The 20962-nt window shown below is 35.8% G+C and overlaps 3 protein-coding genes across 21 annotated transcripts in view; 1 reads left to right on the forward strand and 2 right to left on the reverse strand.

Annotated features, from left to right (window-relative positions):
* The window catches only part of Mp (collagen XV/XVIII-type protein multiplexin), a 301479-nt gene extending 298309 nt beyond the window's left edge, over positions 1-3170 (forward strand). For 11 of the 15 annotated variants that reach the window (XM_076776813.1, XM_076776811.1, XM_076776820.1 and 8 more), the window contains 8 exons: positions 55-129; positions 264-358; positions 435-527; positions 1140-1262; positions 1353-1367; positions 1593-1787; positions 1990-2105; positions 2351-3170. In XM_076776813.1, coding sequence (XP_076632928.1) covers positions 55-129; positions 264-358; positions 435-527; positions 1140-1262; positions 1353-1367; positions 1593-1787; positions 1990-2105; positions 2351-2645 — 1007 coding nt within the window. In that variant the 3' untranslated portion in view covers positions 2646-3170. The remainder of the gene's footprint in view (positions 1-54; positions 130-263; positions 359-434; positions 528-1139; positions 1263-1352; positions 1368-1592; positions 1788-1989; positions 2106-2350) is intronic. The other 4 variants (XM_076776823.1, XM_076776825.1, XM_076776815.1 and 1 more) reach the window with 3 other exon arrangements.
* A 1034-nt stretch (positions 3171-4204) lies between these two features.
* On the reverse strand, positions 4205-7267 carry Hpr1 (THO complex 1-like protein Hpr1). Of its 2 annotated transcripts, XM_076776601.1 has the most exons (9): positions 6953-7267; positions 6170-6862; positions 5830-6077; positions 5653-5679; positions 5283-5582; positions 5060-5209; positions 4838-4985; positions 4519-4755; positions 4205-4447 (listed from the first exon to the last, which is right to left on the reverse strand). In XM_076776601.1, exons 1-9 carry the CDS (start codon positions 6986-6988, stop codon positions 4292-4294), a joined length of 1995 nt encoding a protein of 664 aa, XP_076632716.1. In that variant the 5' UTR covers positions 6989-7267; the 3' UTR covers positions 4205-4291. The 2 variants fall into 2 exon arrangements, with proteins under 2 accessions (XP_076632716.1, XP_076632717.1); XM_076776602.1 differs by lacking the exon at positions 5653-5679 and having other exon boundaries at positions 6953-7262.
* Positions 7268-11595: 4328 nt separating this feature from the next.
* On the reverse strand, positions 11596-20956 carry Smurf (SMAD specific E3 ubiquitin protein ligase). 4 transcript variants are annotated; one of them, XR_013080804.1, is made up of 14 exons: positions 20075-20956; positions 19122-19160; positions 18943-19051; positions 18733-18866; positions 18383-18647; positions 17846-18309; positions 17514-17763; positions 17263-17432; positions 16683-16873; positions 16183-16580; positions 15643-16103; positions 15375-15565; positions 14928-15291; positions 11596-14859 (listed from the first exon to the last, which is right to left on the reverse strand). XR_013080804.1 is itself a non-coding variant. In XM_076779153.1 (13 exons), exons 1-12 carry the CDS (start codon positions 20127-20129, stop codon positions 15378-15380), a joined length of 2715 nt encoding a protein of 904 aa, XP_076635268.1. In that variant the 5' UTR covers positions 20130-20956; the 3' UTR covers positions 11596-15291; positions 15375-15377. The 4 variants fall into 4 exon arrangements, 3 of the variants coding, with proteins under 3 accessions (XP_076635268.1, XP_076635267.1, XP_076635269.1); XM_076779153.1 differs by having other exon boundaries at positions 11596-15291; positions 15375-15556; XM_076779152.1 differs by having other exon boundaries at positions 11596-15291.
* Positions 20957-20962: the final 6 nt, after the last annotated feature.

The following is a 20962-nucleotide window of genomic DNA, read 5'->3' on the forward strand; positions in this document are numbered from 1 at the left end:
AATATTCTAAAGAACGAAGGGTTCAATTATAAAAATATTTGTTCACGCTGCAAGGACTTAGAACTAGTCTGGTCGAATTAAAGGCTCTACGTGAATTGAAGCAACTGAAAGAATTAACAGAGCAATTAGGTAATTCACATTAATGTAAAGTATTATAGCAAATAATTTTTTTAGAAAGTGCATTAAGCTTTCGTCATTAATTTGAGTATATTTGTTTTTTGATTTTGTCAATTTGTATCCAATTTTGTTTAAACTTTCTCAAGGTTCTGCGACCGTGGCAACGAGAGGTCCCCTGGAGAGCACGACGAAGATCGTACCTGGAGCAGTGACTTTCCAAAACACCGAAGCCATGACAAAAGTAATATTTCTCACGATAAGAAACAATAAAATTTCGAACTGATTTTAATAACATTTAACTGATTCTTGTCCCTTAGATGTCCGCTGTAAGTCCGGTTGGAACGTTGGCGTACATCATAGACGAACAAGCGCTTCTCGTTAGAGTGAACAATGGCTGGCAATACATTGCAGTTAGTATAAAATACGTTCACTATTATTATTTCATTGAAGCCTCCGTCAACAAATTGATATTCTTGATTTTCGTCTTATTTTAGCCTCTAGAATCTCCCATTAAAATTTTTCCCAGGGGTGGCCGAACACCCTGTATATGGTACCGATATCGTCCGAGGGTCGAATAACTTATTTTCAATATTATCAAAAACATTTCAAGAATAACAGTATTCTCAATTTTGTATAAACCACATAAGTTTGTAAGATTTTGACGTTACTTTAAAACTTTGATGGCCGCGCGTTTTATAAGGAGATCGTTGCCTGCCGGCGGCGATTCTCTTGACTTTCAACCCCGACGAAAACTCCCTGTTTTCCGACCTGAAATTTCAAATACAACGCTTTATATTCAAATACCAACCCTGCATAATTTTATCGAAAAACAAACATACGAATAACTATAGAACAGAATTATTAGATACGCTATCGTTAGAAATTATTTTTAAAGTTATGTGTACGTAAATATATTTGTGAAGATCAGTAAAAGCTCTTCGAGGGCACGGTATATAAATTTCCAGGAAACTCCGGTGCAGGGGAATCCATTTAATTAGAAATATTTGTCCTATATTCTCTAGTTGGGATCTCTTTTACCAATAACTACTCCAGCACCGCCGACCACGTCGCCACCTCCAGCAAATCCACCTTTTGAAGCTTCCAACCTGATCAACCAGATACCTGTAAAAGCAGATGGAACGGGGGTGAGTTACTATTTTAATCCTGTCGAGTGTAAAACATTACCGATAAGATGTATTACCTAATTCGTACTGAATTTCCTTCCTGCTGCCAAGTGGTATCCACGAATGGTGAGATATGAACGTCCTTAATCTTTTTAATGTAACTTTTTCACCGTGAACATTAGCTTCTTTGTGTTCCTTTTTCCCCTGTTATCAACAACTTTTAACTACAAAAAATGTTGCGTTGGTACCGTTTAAAGCTTCGAAGGATCGGAGTGTCTCGCCTAGATGTTCCAACGTAGCAATAAATATCGATTTCTACAGGAATATAGTAAACGATGTTACAACTTTCAGTTACGAATGGCTGCTCTGAACGAACCGTTTACCGGAGACATGCACGGCGTACGAGGAGCTGACTATGCCTGTTATCGACAAGCAAAGCGAGCTGGCTTGAGGGGAACGTTCCGTGCATTCCTCAGCTCCAGGGTTCAAAACGTCGACAGTATCGTGAGACTCGGGGACAGAGACCTCCCTATCGTTAATATAAAGGTGATTTACAATTTAAAATGAAATAAAAACAAAAAACTTGTAAACGTTTAAAAATTATTTGTACCCCCATTGAACTTGGTAAACAAAAGTAACGTGTTAGTGATCAATTTCTGCGTTTAAGATCTCCCCTTCCCTATTGCTAAACAATATTGCATTGAACGTACCAGTCAAATTACAGAATTTGTTTTTCCAAACCCTTCAGGGAGACGTCCTCTTCAACTCTTGGAAGGAAATGTTCAACGGAAACGGAGCGTACTTCTCTCAGAACCCAAGAATTTACAGTTTCAATGGAAAGAACATCCTCAGTGATTTTGCATGGTGAAACATCCAGTATTTCTCTACCTGAACAAATATGACAGATAGTTTCATCTCTGAAACTTGAATTAACTTTTCATACTTATTTTAAAACAAAGAAACGAATAAAATTAAAAAATACTTGCATTGTGAATTTAAGATAAAGATTAGAACGTTCAACTCGTTCCGAGCATAAGCTTTTGTGCTTCCGCTCTGCAAAGAAGGCTGGTGTATTTTTGAAACTTTATCAACGCGTGACTTTGTTGCAGGCCAGAAAAGGTGGCTTGGCACGGTTCGCACAAATTAGGAGACCGCGCGATGGACACGTACTGCGACGCCTGGCATTCGAGCAATTCTGATCGTTACGGATTAGGATCACCCTTAACGGGGGGTCGTCTCTTGGAGCAAGTTCGTTATTCGTGCGACAACAAGTTCGCTCTGCTCTGCATAGAAGTGACCAGCGAAATTACAAGAAGGAGGAGGAGCGTCGAAGTTACGGAGGACGCGGAAGAAATGTCGGAGAACGATTACAAGGAGTACTTGGACGCTCTGATGGACATCTAATCGCGTCCGACGAACAAAATATTAAGCAAAATAAAACCAATTCGCTCGTCGTTGTATACATAGAAATCGAGATGGGACCGTTGATCGTCACCGTTTGATGGGCGAACGAGAATTCGGATAAAAGACGTCGACGACGAGGTCTGTCAAACGGTGACCATCTCGTTTCTAAAACCGTGAAATCTATCTCTAACTCCAAAGGTTATAAAACCCATATCGCGAGTCATTAGCCAGCGCTTTACACGAATTTCCGTTCTCTTTTTAAGAAATAAGACTGATCGTCTAGACATCGTTCATCAGTGTGTCATATCGATTGCCTGTACTGTTTGATCCGTCGCTTATCGAGTGGTCAAAATATTCGATATAGAATTCCATCGGCGAGCAAAGTGAACTCGACGTCGTTAAGAGTTCCCTACATCACGATAAACGTCCAGTACTTAGATCGCTACTACGAGAGGAGATTCTTAAAGGCGTGACGAGAAATGCCCGTACGCAAGTCATAATTTACTGTTAAGGAATAAAAAATAAAATGGAAAAAAAACATACTTAAACTAACAGCTGCCCTACGACCTAAATAAAACGAACATCATATTCGCGATCGAATTGCATTTACAATTTAGCCAATACATATGAGTGTGTATGTTAGATGTAAGGAAACAAGTTGATTAACAAGGATTCCGCAAGACCATTAAGTTTCTCGAATCCGGAATCCAGATTTATGCTCCGTGTATGATTATCTACGATCTGTGCGTATCGATGCACGAGTTGTCGTTCAAATACCAGACAGAACGCGAGAACGGACCGTTAGAAATTGGCCTAACAGTTGTGACAGTCGATAAAGCTTTCGAAATTACTAGCGTATACGTAGCAATATTTTATAACTGATAGTTCGTTCGGGAACGTTACCACTCTGCGAGCTGTCGCGGTCTAATCGCCGTAAAACTTTTGCTTTACATCGAGCATAAATCGAATCTAAGTCAGTGTCTATAATTCGAAGATACGATATCACTAACATTAAACTAATTTATTACGATTAAATACAGAAATGGTCGATCTATATCTTTAGGTTGTCAGCGTGCTTGTTGGCGAATATTTCGTACCGGAAGATTCCCTTGATGCCGTACGTAGATCTTGACATCCCTATGTGAAACCAACCGTTCTTCGATATAGTTTGCACCAAGGACCGTTTTATTTCGAAATTTTGTATTATTTGTACACTTTATTATTGTCTTTCTAAATAAAAGACGAAAAGTGCATCTACTGGACTACTTGAATCTCATTTAATGCAGTGGCTCGATGAAGAGATCGATGTCGTTGTCCTTTGACTCTATTTGTAAAAGAGAGACAAAATAAACCCGGATCTTGTCATCGAACGATAATTTACCATGTTCCAACATCCTCTACCTACACCTCCTCAATGTCCGAGTATAAAACGTATAAAATCTGTACTCGGAAATAGGACACGATAGCCCACAAATTGTAATAACCTCATCACGCTATTCTGTGTACGAAATATTATCACATATAAGGAAGGTTAGGGATTAGAAAACAATATCATTAAAAAAAATTGAAAAAGTTTAATGTTAATTCACATAGTACTATCCATTTCTTAAAATTCATTTTCACATAGATGATTTTTAAAAATATAATTAAGATTTTAAAACAGCCAGTGCTTCTGTGAACTTTAAACCTTCTAAAATGTACGCTAAATTCTCCATGGATGCATCCACGTCTTCTTCTGCCCAAATTGCCAACATATTTTTGCATTGTTCGTATGGTGTTGGTTTCCCTTGGAAAAACGTGATCTAAAAGAAATAACTGTATAGTTTTGTTTTCTACTTTTTTCATGACTAATTATATTCTACTATTTGCTTACCTCTTCACTCGTATAACCAAACTTAGTTGCCAATTTCTTCCAATCGTTTTTTAAAATATCTGATAATTTTGCCACCATTTCGGGCGTAACCTTTGTTAGTTTTCGCCCCTTCGTATCCGTATTTTCAGATTCAACTTGTTCACTATCTTGTTTTAAAACATCTTCGGTGAATTCTTGATCGTTCGACTCTGACGGCGGCGTTTCTTCGGTTTCTAATTTTATATCGGACTGCGTTTGCTTTAATAATTATATAGAATTTATTTTTATGTTTAAACGACAGAACTATTACAAATTAACCAAACGTAAGTATTATACTTACTGGACGATCTTTGGCGATTTTTTTGATCATTGTTTCAAGATACTCAGGAAGTTTATTAATAGGGTAATTTCCATGAACAAAAAAGTGAGGACTACGTCTGGCTAGTAATCTCAATGCTCTCCAACCAAAGTTTCCATCGTTTACTTTCCTACGTTTTATAAAAGAAGCTAATAATTTAAAATATTACAAAAATTATAAAAAAAAAAAAAAAAATACACTCACTTGTACTCATCCTCAACCATTGCATTGGGATCTAACTGCATAATGGCTTCTTCAAAGTATGTCTCTAAAGATGGAAGGAAATCTCTGTCTTTTGATTTACATGCTTCAAGATTATTAGGGCATAGATTCCATAGTTTTGTGAGTTCTGGACTATGGATAGTTAAATTTAATTATGCATCTAATACAAATGTAAATATTTTTGTTTATGCTTATTTATACTTACTTTCCCATGTGATATTTCCCTACTGCTTGAGCATCTCTAATAACATCTCCGATTCTACGTCTTGGCCTTTTTGGTTTCTTTAATTCCTCTGTATCAGCATTAGAATCAGAAGCTGGCTTTTTGAATGGCGGACAGCCCTCGTTTTTCCATGCATTCCAATGCTCTTCGCGTTTTAATATATTTTTTACAGTTTCAGCAAATGTTGGACCATCAGGAGGTGTTTCTATCAGTAAGGCATAAACTTGGTCTGTGGTACCTTTTACCCAATCTATTTGGTCCGACTTCAGCTCATGCGTTTCACTTAAAAAATTGCAAAAGTTATTGAAACTCTGTGACATAAAACTCAAACCACTATTTAAGGAAAGCAGACCTTGTCTCATAGCCACTGGCAAGGAAGCTTTGGAAAACAAACATCATTTTATAGCTTTCAAAAGTCATTTTACTAGAGATTTAAAAAAATGTGCAATTCTATGAAGAGGAATTGTGAATTCAATTGTAATAAAATACAAGTGCACAAAGAATGTGCCCGTATATTGTAGATACTTACGCTTTAAATTTTACAGTGCTATTAAGATATTGGAAAAGAATGAGAAATTGCAGCAATACATATCGCCTAAAATTTGAATCAGATAGCTGTAGTTCCAGTAATTTCTGATTTGTTAGATATTTTGCAAAATAAGGGGTTTCCTTATGAGAACCTTCCATTGAAGAATCAACTTTAACAGAGGTTGCAGGATAATTGCGTTGTTCTTCTAATTTAAAAGATGAAAACGCTGACAAAACGCTCGACGCATGCTAGAAAAAGTATAAACAAAAAAGTTTTAATTGCCAGCAAAGAAAATATTTTTAATTGCAATAACAGTATTGTAACAATAACTTGAACTTACTGCTGAAAATACTTTCCAGTGAATTTTGTGATAGCATTGATTTGGATTTCTAAAAAAATCTTGTAGTGCCCAAAATTTTGTATATAAATTATAATCAATTGGCACTTTGGTCTCAGATTTATCATCATCTTTTGTTATTTGTTCCAACACATCTCCTTCTGATTTTTCAGATCCAAACTCTGTATAATTCTCCAAATTAAATTCACTGACAATATTAAGTCCAGATCGTTCAGAGAAAGGAAAAAACTTGGCTAAGAATAAAAGAATTCTACCACAAAATACAGTTTGTTGCGACCGAGATAATCGTCTCAGCAGGTCATTGCACATCCTTAGCAAATTATTTTTACAAGCACTAAAGAATAGATCTTCTTTCCATACAACAACATTATTTTCAACAAAAGTAAAAAGTTGTTCGCATCTATCGAGTGTCATGGAATCAAATATGTCACTAAGTAACATGACTGGCATACTTGCTGTTGCCAGGTCCTTTCTGCATAGCTCGATGCAGAATGTAATGTAGGTCTCAAGAAGCGAAACATTGCTTGGCACTTGCTCTGATAAAATCACAAGAAGAGTGTCTCTTAACGCTTGATCAATTGCAGCTTTTCTGTCACTATCATTTGTACATCGTTCCGTGCATTTCTTTTGAAATGTCTGTATATCTGGTACTTTAAAACATTTTTGCAAGTAATCCTATGAAAAAAACAAACAGAACAACATTGAAAATATCGAGTGTATAACCTCAAAATAATCATTGTTCAAAATTATAAACACAATACTTACACTATATTCTTTTCTTAATACTTCGAACATAGCCATGATATAAAAGAAATTTACACGACGTACTCTAACGAAAAGTTAATAATTTTACTTCGCTATGTATTAAGCATCGTGCAAACTATCAATAACAAACTTGTTATTCAATACTGAATAGTAACGACGAACTTCCTTAGCGCAGTATGGCCAGATTTGGCATAATTGAGTGCATCGACGGCGACGCTAGTAACGACGAATTTCCTTAGCGTTTAACGGAGTGATGAGGAAAGTCGCATATCCTACCGCACAAACCACATGTTACGTGTGGTCAGCGCTTCACGCAACTTCAGAAAATCGATAAAGTCTTTGGTCTTGAACAGCTGCTGTCCTCGCGTTAATGGCATACAATTTCGAATCTCGACTGCCCAGGCATTTTTACGTTTCGAGCTATATAGGCACATACATATAAGCAAAGTCCATAATGAAAAAGAATTTACACGGAAATACACGTTTTAAGACCCTCTGATCATGTTTTTGCTATTGAAAAAAAAGAAATTATTTTCATTGTTCCTATGAATGACCATATGCATATACTGGTGTTCGACCACCCCTTCGAAAAATTTTAATGGGAGATTCTAGAGGCCAAAATAAGACGAAAATCAGGGATACTAATTTGTTGTTTGAGGCTTCGTTAAAAAGTTATAGAAACATTTTCGGCCACACAGTATATTAAGTGTGTAATATGTCTATTCAGTATATTAAGTGTGTAATATATCTATTCATCAAAAATGATTGTAATTTAGCTCAGCAACGATTATTGTACCTATGAGCAGAGATGCCAGGTAAGCACCGGCTGCATTACTCACACTATGCCAGATCACGCGTACGTGAGCCCGTAGAGAAAGAGCCGCCCAAGTTGCGTGGTAGTTCGTCATTTTCAACGATAGATGGCGCTTATTTTTCGACCTCAAACCCTCTGGTGCTAAAACGCCCAAGTTTGTCGTGGAATAATTCATTATTTTCAACGATAGATGGCGCTTATTTATCGACCTCAGGCCCTCTGGTGCTAAAAAGCCCAAGCTTGTCGAGAAATCCATCTAGCGTGGACGATACGAACTATTCCACGACAAACTTGGGCATTTTAATACCAGAGGGCACGAGGTTGAAAAATAAACACCATCTATCGTTGAAAATAACGAACTATTCCACGACAAACTTGGGCATTTTAATACCAGAGGGCACAAGGTCGAAAAATAAACGCCATCTATCGTTAAAAATAACGAACTATTCCACGCAAACTTGGACGGCTCTCCAGAGATTCCAGAAAGGCATCGAAGGTGCTCTCTCACTATGTCAGATCACGCGTACGTAAGCTCGTGGAGTTTCGGAAACACGACAAAGGCAAAATGACGCATGCCCTCTTTCTCGATTCACCGAAGCTGCCCAAAGTAAGTTCAGACCGTCTCGTGGGAGTCGAGAGAGAAAGGCTAACACTTCCCTTCTCGCTTTTGAACAACTAATATCCGACCTCCCATCAACAGGTCTCCACTGGCCTCTGCTGACCGCTGCTGATCACTCCTGGAATTTCTGACAACGTATAACGATTACGACTGGCTACTGTTAGTCTCTCCCAGCCTCTGCTGACCGCTGCTGACCACTCCTGGAATTTCTGACAACGTATAACGATTACTACTGACGTCTGCCAGCCTCCGCTGGCCTCTGCTGACCGCTGCTGACCACTCCTGTTACTTCTGACAACGTATATCGATTACGATTGGCTACTGTTAGTCTCTCCCAACCTCTGCTGACCGCTGCTGACCACTCCTGGAATTTCTGACAACGTATAACGATTACTACTGACGTCTGCCAGCCTCCGCTGGCCTCTGCTGACCGCTGCTGACCACTCCTGTTACTTCTGACAACGTATATCGATTACGACTGGCTACTGTTAGTCTCTCCCAGCCTCTGCTGGCCTCTGCTGACCACCGCATATATTTCTGACAACGTATAACGATTACTACTGACTACTGTCAGCTTCTCCCAGCCTCTGCTGACCTCTGCTGACCACCCCTGATGCTTCTGGCAACGTATAACGATTACAACTTGCTACTGCTTGCCCCTGCTAGTCTCTGCATGCCTCTGCATCCCTCTGCTGACCTCTGCTGGCCCCTGCTGACCACGCTGACCTTTGTTAACAACTTCTAACATGATGTACATGTATTAAAACTTTGTATAATGTAAATCTATGACAATAAATGATATAATTTCAAAGAATTCTATGTGTTCTCATCACTTTTCCTTTCTTTTCCACTCCCCATTATTCCCTTAGTTATAAGAAACCGTTTCTCTACTTAAAACTGAAATTCCAAAGTGCCCGGAGCGTTTTCTGAAATGCCGGTGACCTTGACCCACTTTCGAAACTGGGTCAAGGCCAAATCCTGATTCCCAAAGCGCCCGGAATTTTTCTAAGATTCGATGGCCTTGACCTACTTTCGAAATTGGGTCAAGGCCATCCGGATTTCCAAGTCGGCCGGAAGATTTCTGAAATTTCGAATGGCCTTGACCCACTTTCGAAATTGGGTCAAGGCCATCCGGATTTCCAAGTCGGCCGGAAGATTTCTGAAATTTCGAATGGCCTTGACCTACTTTCGAAATTGGGTCAAGGCCAAATCCGGATTCTCAAACTGCCCGGAATTTTTCTAAGATTCGAATGGCCTTGACCCACTTTCGAAACTGGGCCAAGGTCAAGGTCAAATTCGGATTTCCAAAGTCCCTGGAACATTTCTAAAATGCTGGTGAACTTGCGAAGAAGGTGGTACGCATCTTATAGGTAAGAGAATGATTTGGAGAGGAAGAGGACGGTAAAAAATGATGAGAACACATTGAATACTTTGAAATTATATCATTTATTATCATAGATTTACATTATACAAAACTTTAATACATATAAACATATTATATTATATTATATCATGTCACAAGTTGTCAGCAACGGTCAGCAGTGGTCAGCGATGGTCAGCTGACGTCGAGAGATGTTGGCAGAGGCCAGCTTAGGTCGGGAGATGCTGGCAGAGGTCAGCAGAAGCTGGCAGTAGCCAGTAGTAATCGTTGTACGTTGCCAGAAATATAAGCGGTGGTCAGCAGTGGTCAGCAGCGGTCAGCAGAGGCCAGCTTAGGCCAGGGGACGCTGGCAGAGGTCAGCAGAGGCTGGCAGTAGCCAGTAGTAATCGTTGTACGTTGCCAGAAATATAAGCGGTGGTCAGCAGAGGCCAGCAGGGGCAAGCAGAGATCACCAGGGGCGAATAGTAGCAAGTAGTAAGCGTTATATGTTGTCAGAAGCATCAGAGGTGGTCAGCAGCGGTCAGCAGAGACCAGCAGAGGCATGCAGTGGCAAGCAGAGATCAGCAGGGGCGAACAGTAGCATGTAGTAATTGTTATACGACGTCAGAAGCATCAGGGGTGGTCAGCAGTGTTCAGCAGAGGCCAGCAAAGGCATGCACAGGCAAGCAGAAACCTGCAAAGGCAAGCAGAGACTTGTAGGGGTATGCAGTAGTAAGTATTAATCGTTATACATTATCAGAAATACCTGCAGTGGTCAGTAGCGTTCGGCAGAGGCCAGGAAAGTTCAGCAGAGGCAAGCACACGCTGACAGAGATCAGCAAAGACCAACAGAGGTTAGCAGAAGTCAGTAGTAATCGTTATAGGTTGTCAGAAATATAAGCGATGGTCAGCGGAGTCCAGCAGAGGTAAGCAGTAATCAGGAGCAATCAGGAATAGTCGCTGTATGTCGCTCATGTACGCGTGATCTGATATGTGTGAGTAGGGCACCGGGTGCTGAATCTGGCATCTCTGCGGCTCTCTCGACTCCCACGAGGCGGTTTGAAATTACTTCGGGTAGCTTCGGAGAATTCAGAAAGAGAGCATGTGTTAGTTTGCCTTTGTCGACTTTCCGAAACTCTACGAGCTCACGTACATACGCGTGATCTGGCATAGTGTAAGTAATGTACCCGGTGTTCAATCTGGCATCTCTGCCTGTGAGTCGAAACCCTAGCGAGTAAGAAAATAGATGCTCTTTAGCGTGCTGGTGGTATTCGCCGAAGCCGAAGTACACTCACACGATATTGATAACAAGTTGTCCCTTCCAAGAATTTTATCATCCTTAGAGTTTTCAAGAAATAATCTAGCGAAATTTCCACCAACGTGACAAATTCATGCAACCCATTACCAACGATCCTGAGATACGCAGGACGAAATATTCACCGACCTAACCACAAATAAACGACTACGACACGAATATCTTTCTCACAGCGTACCAGACACGAACAGGGTAACATGTAACAATATAACATAATGTTTCTTCAGAAACAACCCACAGAATAAATTCTTTTCCCGCTTTGTTTAAACTTTCCTGAACGTGTGTTTAAAACGTATACACATGTTAATGTGTAATATTCGAAAACGATTACAATACAAATTAATTGTATAATGAGTAAGGAAACTATTAATTATTCTGCAAAAATTAGATAAATCTCTTGTATTTTACATATTAAATAAATTTATTGTATAAATCTGTATCTTGAGATTCCATTTTTCTTGTTAATTTTAGTTAATTACTAGCATATGATTTTATTTACGTATGGATAATATGAAGACAAAATTAAAAAAATTCATACTTTGGATATTTTATTAAAATATACATTTCATCCAAAATACAAAAGGAAAAGATGTATATACAATTATATTCCGAAGGTCCTGCGCAATAATGATAATAACAACGATTACAATAGCAATAATAATAATAATAATAAAGTAATTGCAGCGTAGTAACATATTCGCAATTTTGTATAATTTTCACGCATACCTTGATAAATAAGTCCTAAAAATCGATGTATAAGTTATTGAATAAACGATTCCTCATTTCTATTAACATGTTTCCTTTTTTATCGCTTTTCGACGAAAAGAAATATTTGCTTTCAATTATCGAAATGCATTTTTTTTTATGGGTACTGATAAATATTTGCAAAATATCCTGCTATTTGGTAGAGTAAAATTCTATTATTGCCAAGCACAATATACAATGTACTTAACATGGAATTCGAAATCCGGCCACCACATACGTTTATTAAAAATTTCGATTATTATTAATCGTTGAACGTTCACGCAATTTAAGAGAGCATCTATACCCGTAGTTCATTAATAATTATTCTGCTTAATTACGTTCGCATCTGAAATTTCAAATTGCAATGAAAGTTATTTTACATGATATGTATCAAACCATTTTCTAATTTTGTACCCTTTATCTTAATTCATTATTTAATATTGTCTCCTGCTGAATTTGCATAATTAGGCAGTCAAACATTGATTAAAATAATTTGTACATAGTGCTTTGATGCACTTCATACGCAAACAATCAAATTAAATTGCACATAATAATAATGCATAACTGAAAGCAACATTTTATTCGCGCTAATTATTTCTTAAGTAATAAACATTGATTTTCTGCCTTTGATTACTCATGTACGTAACGTGTTTAGAAGTATTGAAGGTCTTTCCAGGGTATTTATTACTTACAGTATCACTAATATTTAGATTAATTTGCTTATAAAATGTTTATGTTATTTTTACCTTTTTTGTTTAACAGCAAGAGATAATGAATTAGAAAAGTGTTTAATATTTAAGGATTTCAATTAATTAAATCTTCTTAGCAATATTTGCTCACATTGTAACATAATTCGTTATTATTCATATTTCAACTGTAAGGTCATTTGTTCTATTATTATCTATGCATACACTAGTAAATTTTATGTTGCGACAATTTTTAGACGTTTTAGAATTAGCGAGATTTTTTTTTTTGTTTAATGACATGCAACATTATTTTTATTCCAAAATATAATAGACATAAAATTTTTGTTCTATTCTCATTGACATCAACTCCAAGGCACTAATAAGGCCTTTATCCCCCTCAGATGCGATAGAAATTAAAAAAAGTTTAAAATATAACAAACTCGTGGGAGACTCTCGGCATGGTTGTCAATAATTTAAATTCGAGAACACTATAGTATGTATTGACAATGATTGTAATGTAATTATAGGCTTGAAGAAAATCTTAAAATATTATTACCGTAAAAATGAAAAAAATGTGAATAATATTTTAACATGATTAGGTAGATAGTTTCAAATCAGCAATATCATTCGATAAATTTCATTTAATACTGTTTTACGAAACTTTTCGAATGTATAGACATCATCATTATCACCGTCATCATCACTAGTTGTTATAATTACTCTCGTATCAGAATCGAACGATTGCCTCGTTAGCATATCATACAAAAGGGGGAGGGTGATAGTATATTCATAACAAATGTTTACAAATATAAAAGCAAAGTAATCAGACCGTATTTCAAAACCGAAAACGGGTGATACTTTAGAAATAAAAAATATAACAATGTTTCGCTAATAAAGTCATTATTGAAACAAGTATTAATATAAGGGTTTGTTATTTAAAAAAAAAAGGAACACGTGTAGAATATTAAAACAAACCGTTAAAAAGTGTCTCCCACTGTTTCTTCTCTTTTCAAGATATGCTTGATCACAGTTAAGTGCAGAATAACATACAATAATGCAGTAATAATACGAAATGATGATTCGTGCTATTAGCCACTAGATTTTTACAATAAAAGTAAATGCTAGAGACTAAATGAAGGTTTCGTGCGATAAATAAATTTCTCTATGCTTTACTAAAAGCTAGTAAAGTATAGATTATTTTGTGAACTCCTAAAACAAAAGAGTTAATTCGATCAAAATTTTCTAACTTTACATAAACTCGTCGAATAAACTCTTTCTTTAAATATGTGTTTCATTTTAAATTAAAGCTAATGTACACAATTTACTTTTTTTTAGCCTATACTAGAACCGATGCGTTTTTATCGTGCAAAGCCGACTATTTGGCGCACACATCATACGCTTGTGTTATTAATTTTATATTAAACTTTATTATTTACATTTTATTAACGCATTCGGTGCTATTGGCTACAAAATAAGCAACAATAATCTTCATTTGATACGAGTTGCGCAGCAATAACAAAATTTGCCGATTGCGTTACAGAGTTCCTCAACGCAAGTGTTGTTTGTATAGTAATAAAATAAATTTTAATACTGAGAACATGTGTGCCCTTTCTTACTTTCAATTATAGTACTTCGTACCTATTAATTTCCATTGTAACAAAAATTAATTAAAAACAATATTTTTCTAATAATTCTAAACCTATGTTTAGAATATTTAATCAAATGTACAGGTGCGTTGTATAATGTTATGACTGTTGATATGATATCAGCACGTTCCTATAGATAATTAAGAACATGTATAAAATACATTCGTAAAATAAAAAACTTGACACTTGCGTCTAAGGTCATGATTTATATACAAATTTTGCATTTTCCCTTTGACCACCATGAGTCATATTGTAATAATAATACATCTGTAAAATACTAGATTCCCAGCACTGTTTTCAACAGATATCTGATTATAATAGTGTGAATTTGAGTATATATTCTTAATCTGTCACTAAATTCTATTATTTCAAAGGTAATTAATGCGGAATTATTAATTGACTGTGCATATTGTTACTACATTCGATTAAAAAGAAAGTGAAACCTTTCGAGAATGAAATACGTTGTCCTACAATTGGAAATATCAAGTAATGCACATCGAGAAATTTTGAATGCTTTGAGATTCTTAAATTATCGACACATTTTTCGAGATTTTTCGTTTAATATAAAATAGTAACATGAGTATGTTTTATAATTGAACAATGTTTTTCATTGTGTGAAAGAATTCATTTTCCATAGATATTTGTGCATGCATGATTTTTCTGTCATACCTTGAACAATGAAATTAATTCTTTGATGGTGATCTTATAAGTAAATTATTGATCCTAGAGTTATGACGGAAAACTTGGTTAATATAAATAAAATCAAAATTTAGGCCAATCAAAATATTTACCTCAATAAAATTGTAATTTTTGCGCATCTCTATCAGTCATTAAACAATAAATAGTTAGAGACCAATATAATCAAAACTTCTGAGGAACCATTCATTTTAAATGTTCATGGACGAAGTGAGGAAATCACAAGTGTGTTCATATACATGATGTACCAATCGACAATTACTTGCCGGTCATTACAACCATCAAGGCCATTCAGACATTTGTACAAAAACATTGTCAGAAATATTTCTGACATTCTATGTATTAACATTTTCATTTTATAATACTAGCTCTTTCCTTACTCTCCTCAGATAACATCTCTCGATACTTGAAACATTAATTTTTAATTTAACGACAGTAAAATCTGTCGACGAATATTTCCTGTTATGAAAATGTATAGTCTCAATAATTCTATAAAACAGAATATGTATACGCTACACGTAAAATAAGGTTATGTATTTTACCTATTATTCAACAGCAAAACCACAAGTTTCTTCAACTGCTTGTGTAAGTTTGTCAAGCATTTTTTGATAACACGGATAACTTTCTGGAATATCTATTCTATTGAAACAAGTATGCGCTTTTGGTAAATTTTCACTAGGCGCATCAACGGCATGAATTGTAAACAGACGTGGACCGGCAGCCCCTGTTGATCCTATGCAAATTAATTAACGATACTTAATAAATGTAAAAAAAAAAATTATTTTCATTCAATTGGGTATATGCTTTTACCTTGCAAAGCTTTAAAACCCTGCAAAGGAACTCTGGAACTTCCAGTAACAAACTGAAGTAACCGAGCTCTCATTTCTTCTCCATAAGATTCCACAATTTGCCAAAACCATTTTACCACTGGCGTATCAGGTGTACAATGTTTTAATCGTGTGTGCATTTTCCAGTCGTTAATATCAATAGTTCCTAAGCCACCTATAACCAATTCTAATTCTCTTTCGTCAAATGGTCTTAACAGTTGAGGTGGAATTAGTTCGTGAAATCCCTTTTGTAATGCCAAAAATTGTTGTTCAATTCCTCGCATAAAGCGATAATTTACGTATAATCGGACATATTCCCTTTTATTTTCTTCGGTTACAGGAATGTCTTTACCACCCGGTTTTAATTCGTGGTTTTTCAATACTCCAAAACTACTATGTTCTACCGAAAATGTAGCATCCAACACTCCGTCTATACTATTTTCTCTGGCAATAAAACAATATTTTTGTAATATATTTTATGGAGATTTTATACATATTATATTTATTACTTTTGTTTACTTACAACATCCATGTAAGACTCCTATGTAACTCTGGATCGACTCCTTCTATATCGGTAAGAGTAATAGCTTTGTTAAGCAACATTTTATAAAATGGAGTTGTGAAACCACCATCTATATGATGACCATGGAAAACAGCAATTCCTATTATCCTGCCAGCGAAATGGAAGTATGATAAATGTTCTGGATTTATTCCTGAATCTGGATTGATTTGAAGCGTATAATTGTCGTCTCTCGAATATTGAAATAAACCATACTGTGGATTTAACATTTCGTGTGACAGTAAATATAACCACTCTCGTGCTACACCACCATAATCAAGACCTTCTTCACCACGAAATTTAACCATAAGTCTTTTACGCATATCTTTTGGTCGCATTTTCATTATTAATCTGTATGACTCCTAAACAAATAATTATATACATATGAAATTTTTATTACGTAATTTGAAGAATAATATTGTAGTTACTTCTCAATGTCGAAATTAATATAATTAAACACTCACTTCGAATATTTCATTTCGTGATACTTCAAGCCTACAATGCCCACTTTGAGGCTGAAGAGCATTCAATTCTGCTCTCAAACACTTCAACTTTGCCACTAAATCTCGTTTATATTTTGGCAGAAGTTCATTATCCATTAGTTCCTTTGGCAATTCAGACACGGTCTGTGCATTCTGGCTTGATGTATTCTCCACTATATTACAAATTACAAATGTATAAAACATAAACGAGAGTAATACTTTTACCGAGGAGTAGTAATTAAATTGCATTGATTACAATACTGTGCTCTAATGAACGAAATTCCCATAAAATAAAAATGCATTTCGGTGAAGTAAAATTGATTAATTATACATCTAACCACTGAAAAGATACTCCATAAAGATAAGATAAAATTGCATAATGTTTTTTTTTTTTTTTTATTTCTATATCACACTAAATAGGTTATCTTGTTTATAATTTAAACAGCACCGATAATATCAATAAATTTTATACAAAATATGATGTATAAATTTCATATATTCTATGTTTATATATAAAATTTTATTTTTGGAATAAAAATATTGAAATATTACTTAGACTTACATGTTGGCGAATTATTATTACTTCCACTTTCTGTTCTTGGCCTTTGTTGAACTGTAATGCATAGAATGCTTGGTGATGCAGGCGTATCCGCTTCTGCCGTTTCACTCACAGTTGTCACTGAATTACTTGAATTAGTCGTTTGAATCGTTAGGATATTATTTTGTCGCTTACTGTTACAAAACAATAATTTCACAATTTACAAAACGGAACTTGGAAATTCATTTGAATATTTTCATTTACCATTCACTTACTTTAATAAAATGCTTATAATTTGGCTGGACAATCTTGGATCAGTAAATTGTGTAGTTCTATTATTATGATCCACAAAGTAAACACGACCGCTTTGCGTTTGTCGCATTTCCCAGCCACTGGGTAATGGTCCAAGTTCATTTACCAATTCATTTGCTGGTAAATCACGAGGTATTCTAGGATCATGCCATGTAGATGAACCAGTTGGTACATGATAAAAATATACTTGTCCTTGTTGCGTTTTCCTCATTTCTGTAAAATGTTTATTTCTTTTTTATCCAATTTTTGCATTTATTTTTATACATACAAAATACTGTAATAATCTGATACTTACCATAACCTCTAGGTAAATCTGGTGGTTGTGGAGGATCATATCTCCTCTCATTGTTCAGTATTGCAATGTTTCTATTTCTATTACTTCGATTAGGCCTACGCGGTTGACCATTATTAATACTACGATCTGGTCTGGCATTACCACTTTGATTGCCATTTTGTTCATCAGCTGCTCTAACTGGTCGTCGTTCCCGCACTGATGCTGGCGTTACATTTCTTGTATTATGTTGATTTTGTTGATTTCTATTTTGCTGTTGGGTTGGTGTATTCCTTGGTGTATTTGAAGCAGAACTATCTCTGCTAGGTGTTCTACTAGGCGTTCCTTCCCCATTCCATTCAGGAGTATACCTTGTAGGACTTTCAGTTGTTAAATTAGGAGGACTTCCACTACCACTGGGAGAAGTAGATTCAGAAAAAGGAAGCGGTGGTGGCTCAGGTGTAGTTGGTATAACACCATTAGTAGGTCTATTACAAAAATCAAATTATATAAGAAAATTTAATTTTAGAAGTTTATGATGTTTCTATAACCAAAATTTACCGAGCATTTGGACGAATCCACTGTGTAGTTCTAGTATAATGATTAACATAGTAAAGTCGTCCACTCTGAGTTCTCCTTTCTTCCCAACCATCTGGTAAATCTGTTGGACAACTCAGGTCCCCAAGGACATCCACTACAGCATTATGACCCACTGTATTACTCACAGCACCATTATGACCATCCCGTGATAACAGAGATATAACAATTTGCCCTTTAACAACATCAGTATCATCCGAGTGTGCTTTGCAAAGATCTAATCGTTGATCTACAAAATATACAAAATGTTTAATAATCAAACATCATGAAAGTAATATTCACAGTTACATATTACTATAAAAAGGAATAATTACATCCTGTATCCTTAAGTCTTTGAATTGTATTGGATAATATTCGTACACATCCCAGAAACCCTCCTCCTTTCTTTTTATGAATTTTTTTATGATTCCAAACTGATATAGTGATACCATCGTTCTTCCCAATGTATCTATAAAAAGAAATTAAGAATTGAAACACTTTTCATATATAAAATCAACCATATACTATAATTGTAAAATAATTACAAGTCATAATGTTGATTCCATTTGGGATCTAGTGTTGCCTTACAGGTATCAGTGCTATGACACTGACCTGAACCATCGACTGTGATTTTAGCAAAAGGATCCGGTAGGCCTAAAATAAATATTTTGCAATCAAGTATTCTTTTATAACTTTATTTCTGTTTCATGCAAAAAATACTCACGGAACAGATCTTTTCTTGCAAGATTACGGGCACATAAAACTGCAAAATTTATATAATGAAATTACAAGCTCAGCCTGTATTAATACACTTTAACAATTAATATAGTGTGTAGATAAATAGCTTAAAAGCAAAATAATTCCATAAATATATTTCTTTAATAGCCTACAAGTATATTACAACTATGTATAAATATTAATTTTACATAATTTTTTTTTTAAATAATTCGTTCAGTTTTATCAATCTCTTTTTTTAAATAGAGGATGACATTTAAATAACAATCGACATCATAGTCGGTTTAAAAAAGAAAATAAAATAGGAATTTTTTATTGTGAGTCTGTTGTACATTGGAATATTATAATCTTTTATATATACAACGAAGTTTAGGATTTGAATAGTAACAAAATATCAACAACGCACGTTTCAAAGAAATATTCAACTCGCGCATCGATACTAGGCGTCTGACATTTGTTAATTGGACCTATTCACATTTGATTTGATCTCGATTACAATCCTCATTGAATCAATCAACACTGAGTCGTTTTAAACTTAAAAATGCTTGCAACAATTGTAACTCTCCGGAGAGTGTTAAGATATTAAGGGAGAGGCAATGCGGGCGTGACAAGTTCACCAAAATTAACGTTGTCGGCCTACGGTCTCCCGGAGTGCTCACGGTGGGGTCTTGACCTCCGATAGGGAGTTGCCATAACCAAAGGACGAAAACCCTAGTCAAACCTTTTTGCGTATCTCCATCGTATTACACCGAAAGAACAAAAGCCAATATCCGCAAAGGCTGCTTTGACGTTTCTCGGATACGGCCCTCCATAAGGTTTATGACGGTGCCATATTAACGAACACACAACAAATACAAGACACGAAAGGGATCACAACGCGTGTTGGTATCGGCCGACTTTCCTCTCTCGGGTAGAATCATTGTGATTTCCTGATAAACTCACTCGTCAAACGAATCTTCATGGCCCCATTCCTCCTACTACCGCCCGGATTCGACATTTTCCACGCACATTTAACGCTTCCTACTGCACATCGGCACTCTAATTAGTAAATAAAGCTGCTGCCTCGAAGCGGCGGTGCAATCCGCACACACGCAACCATGCACGATCGACTGTTGCAGCTGATCGACCTTACCGACCGTATCGACACGAGTTCCTTACGCCAACTCGAGACTTTCGATATATCGAAACTATTCGCGGGTTCGTTAGACGCTCACAAGGTTTCAATTTCTCAAAAACTTTTCAGTAAACTTCAAGTTATATAATCAAAATCAAGTGAGATGTGGCTTAAAATTACATTTCATAAGAACATAACAACTTACCTCAAAGGTAACATTTACATTCTATGTGATAGTATAGTGAAACTAAAACCTCGATTTAACGACCTCCGATTTAATGAATTTCGGATGCAACCCTCCAGACGCGGACAATGTGGAAACAACATTTTGTAATTTTTGTCAATTTAGTTCTACCCAGTTGCGTGGGACATCCTATATACATACATATAATGTCGAGTCATTTTTGCTTAGTCATTGACCTTACGAAGACTGACTAAAACATTTGACCCACTACGATTCTCTATTTCTTTCAAAACCGGTATATTTTTCCCTCTAAAACGAACAGTACAAACTCTTAAATACAAATATAAAATTCATAATATAATATTGTTTTTATTATTGAGGCATTGAATAAGTCACTAGCATTATAAAGTTCTATTTCTCAACCTATGTTCACTGTCTTTTACTTCGTTCAGCTACTATCGAATCCTTTTTTCTAACAGATTACATGCGAAATTTACTTCCGTAAATACGTGTCTAAATAACACGTATTTAA

Source organism: Colletes latitarsis, chromosome 11, assembly GCF_051014445.1.
Source record: "Colletes latitarsis isolate SP2378_abdomen chromosome 11, iyColLati1, whole genome shotgun sequence".
Classification (NCBI taxonomy): domain Eukaryota; kingdom Metazoa; phylum Arthropoda; class Insecta; order Hymenoptera; family Colletidae; genus Colletes; species Colletes latitarsis.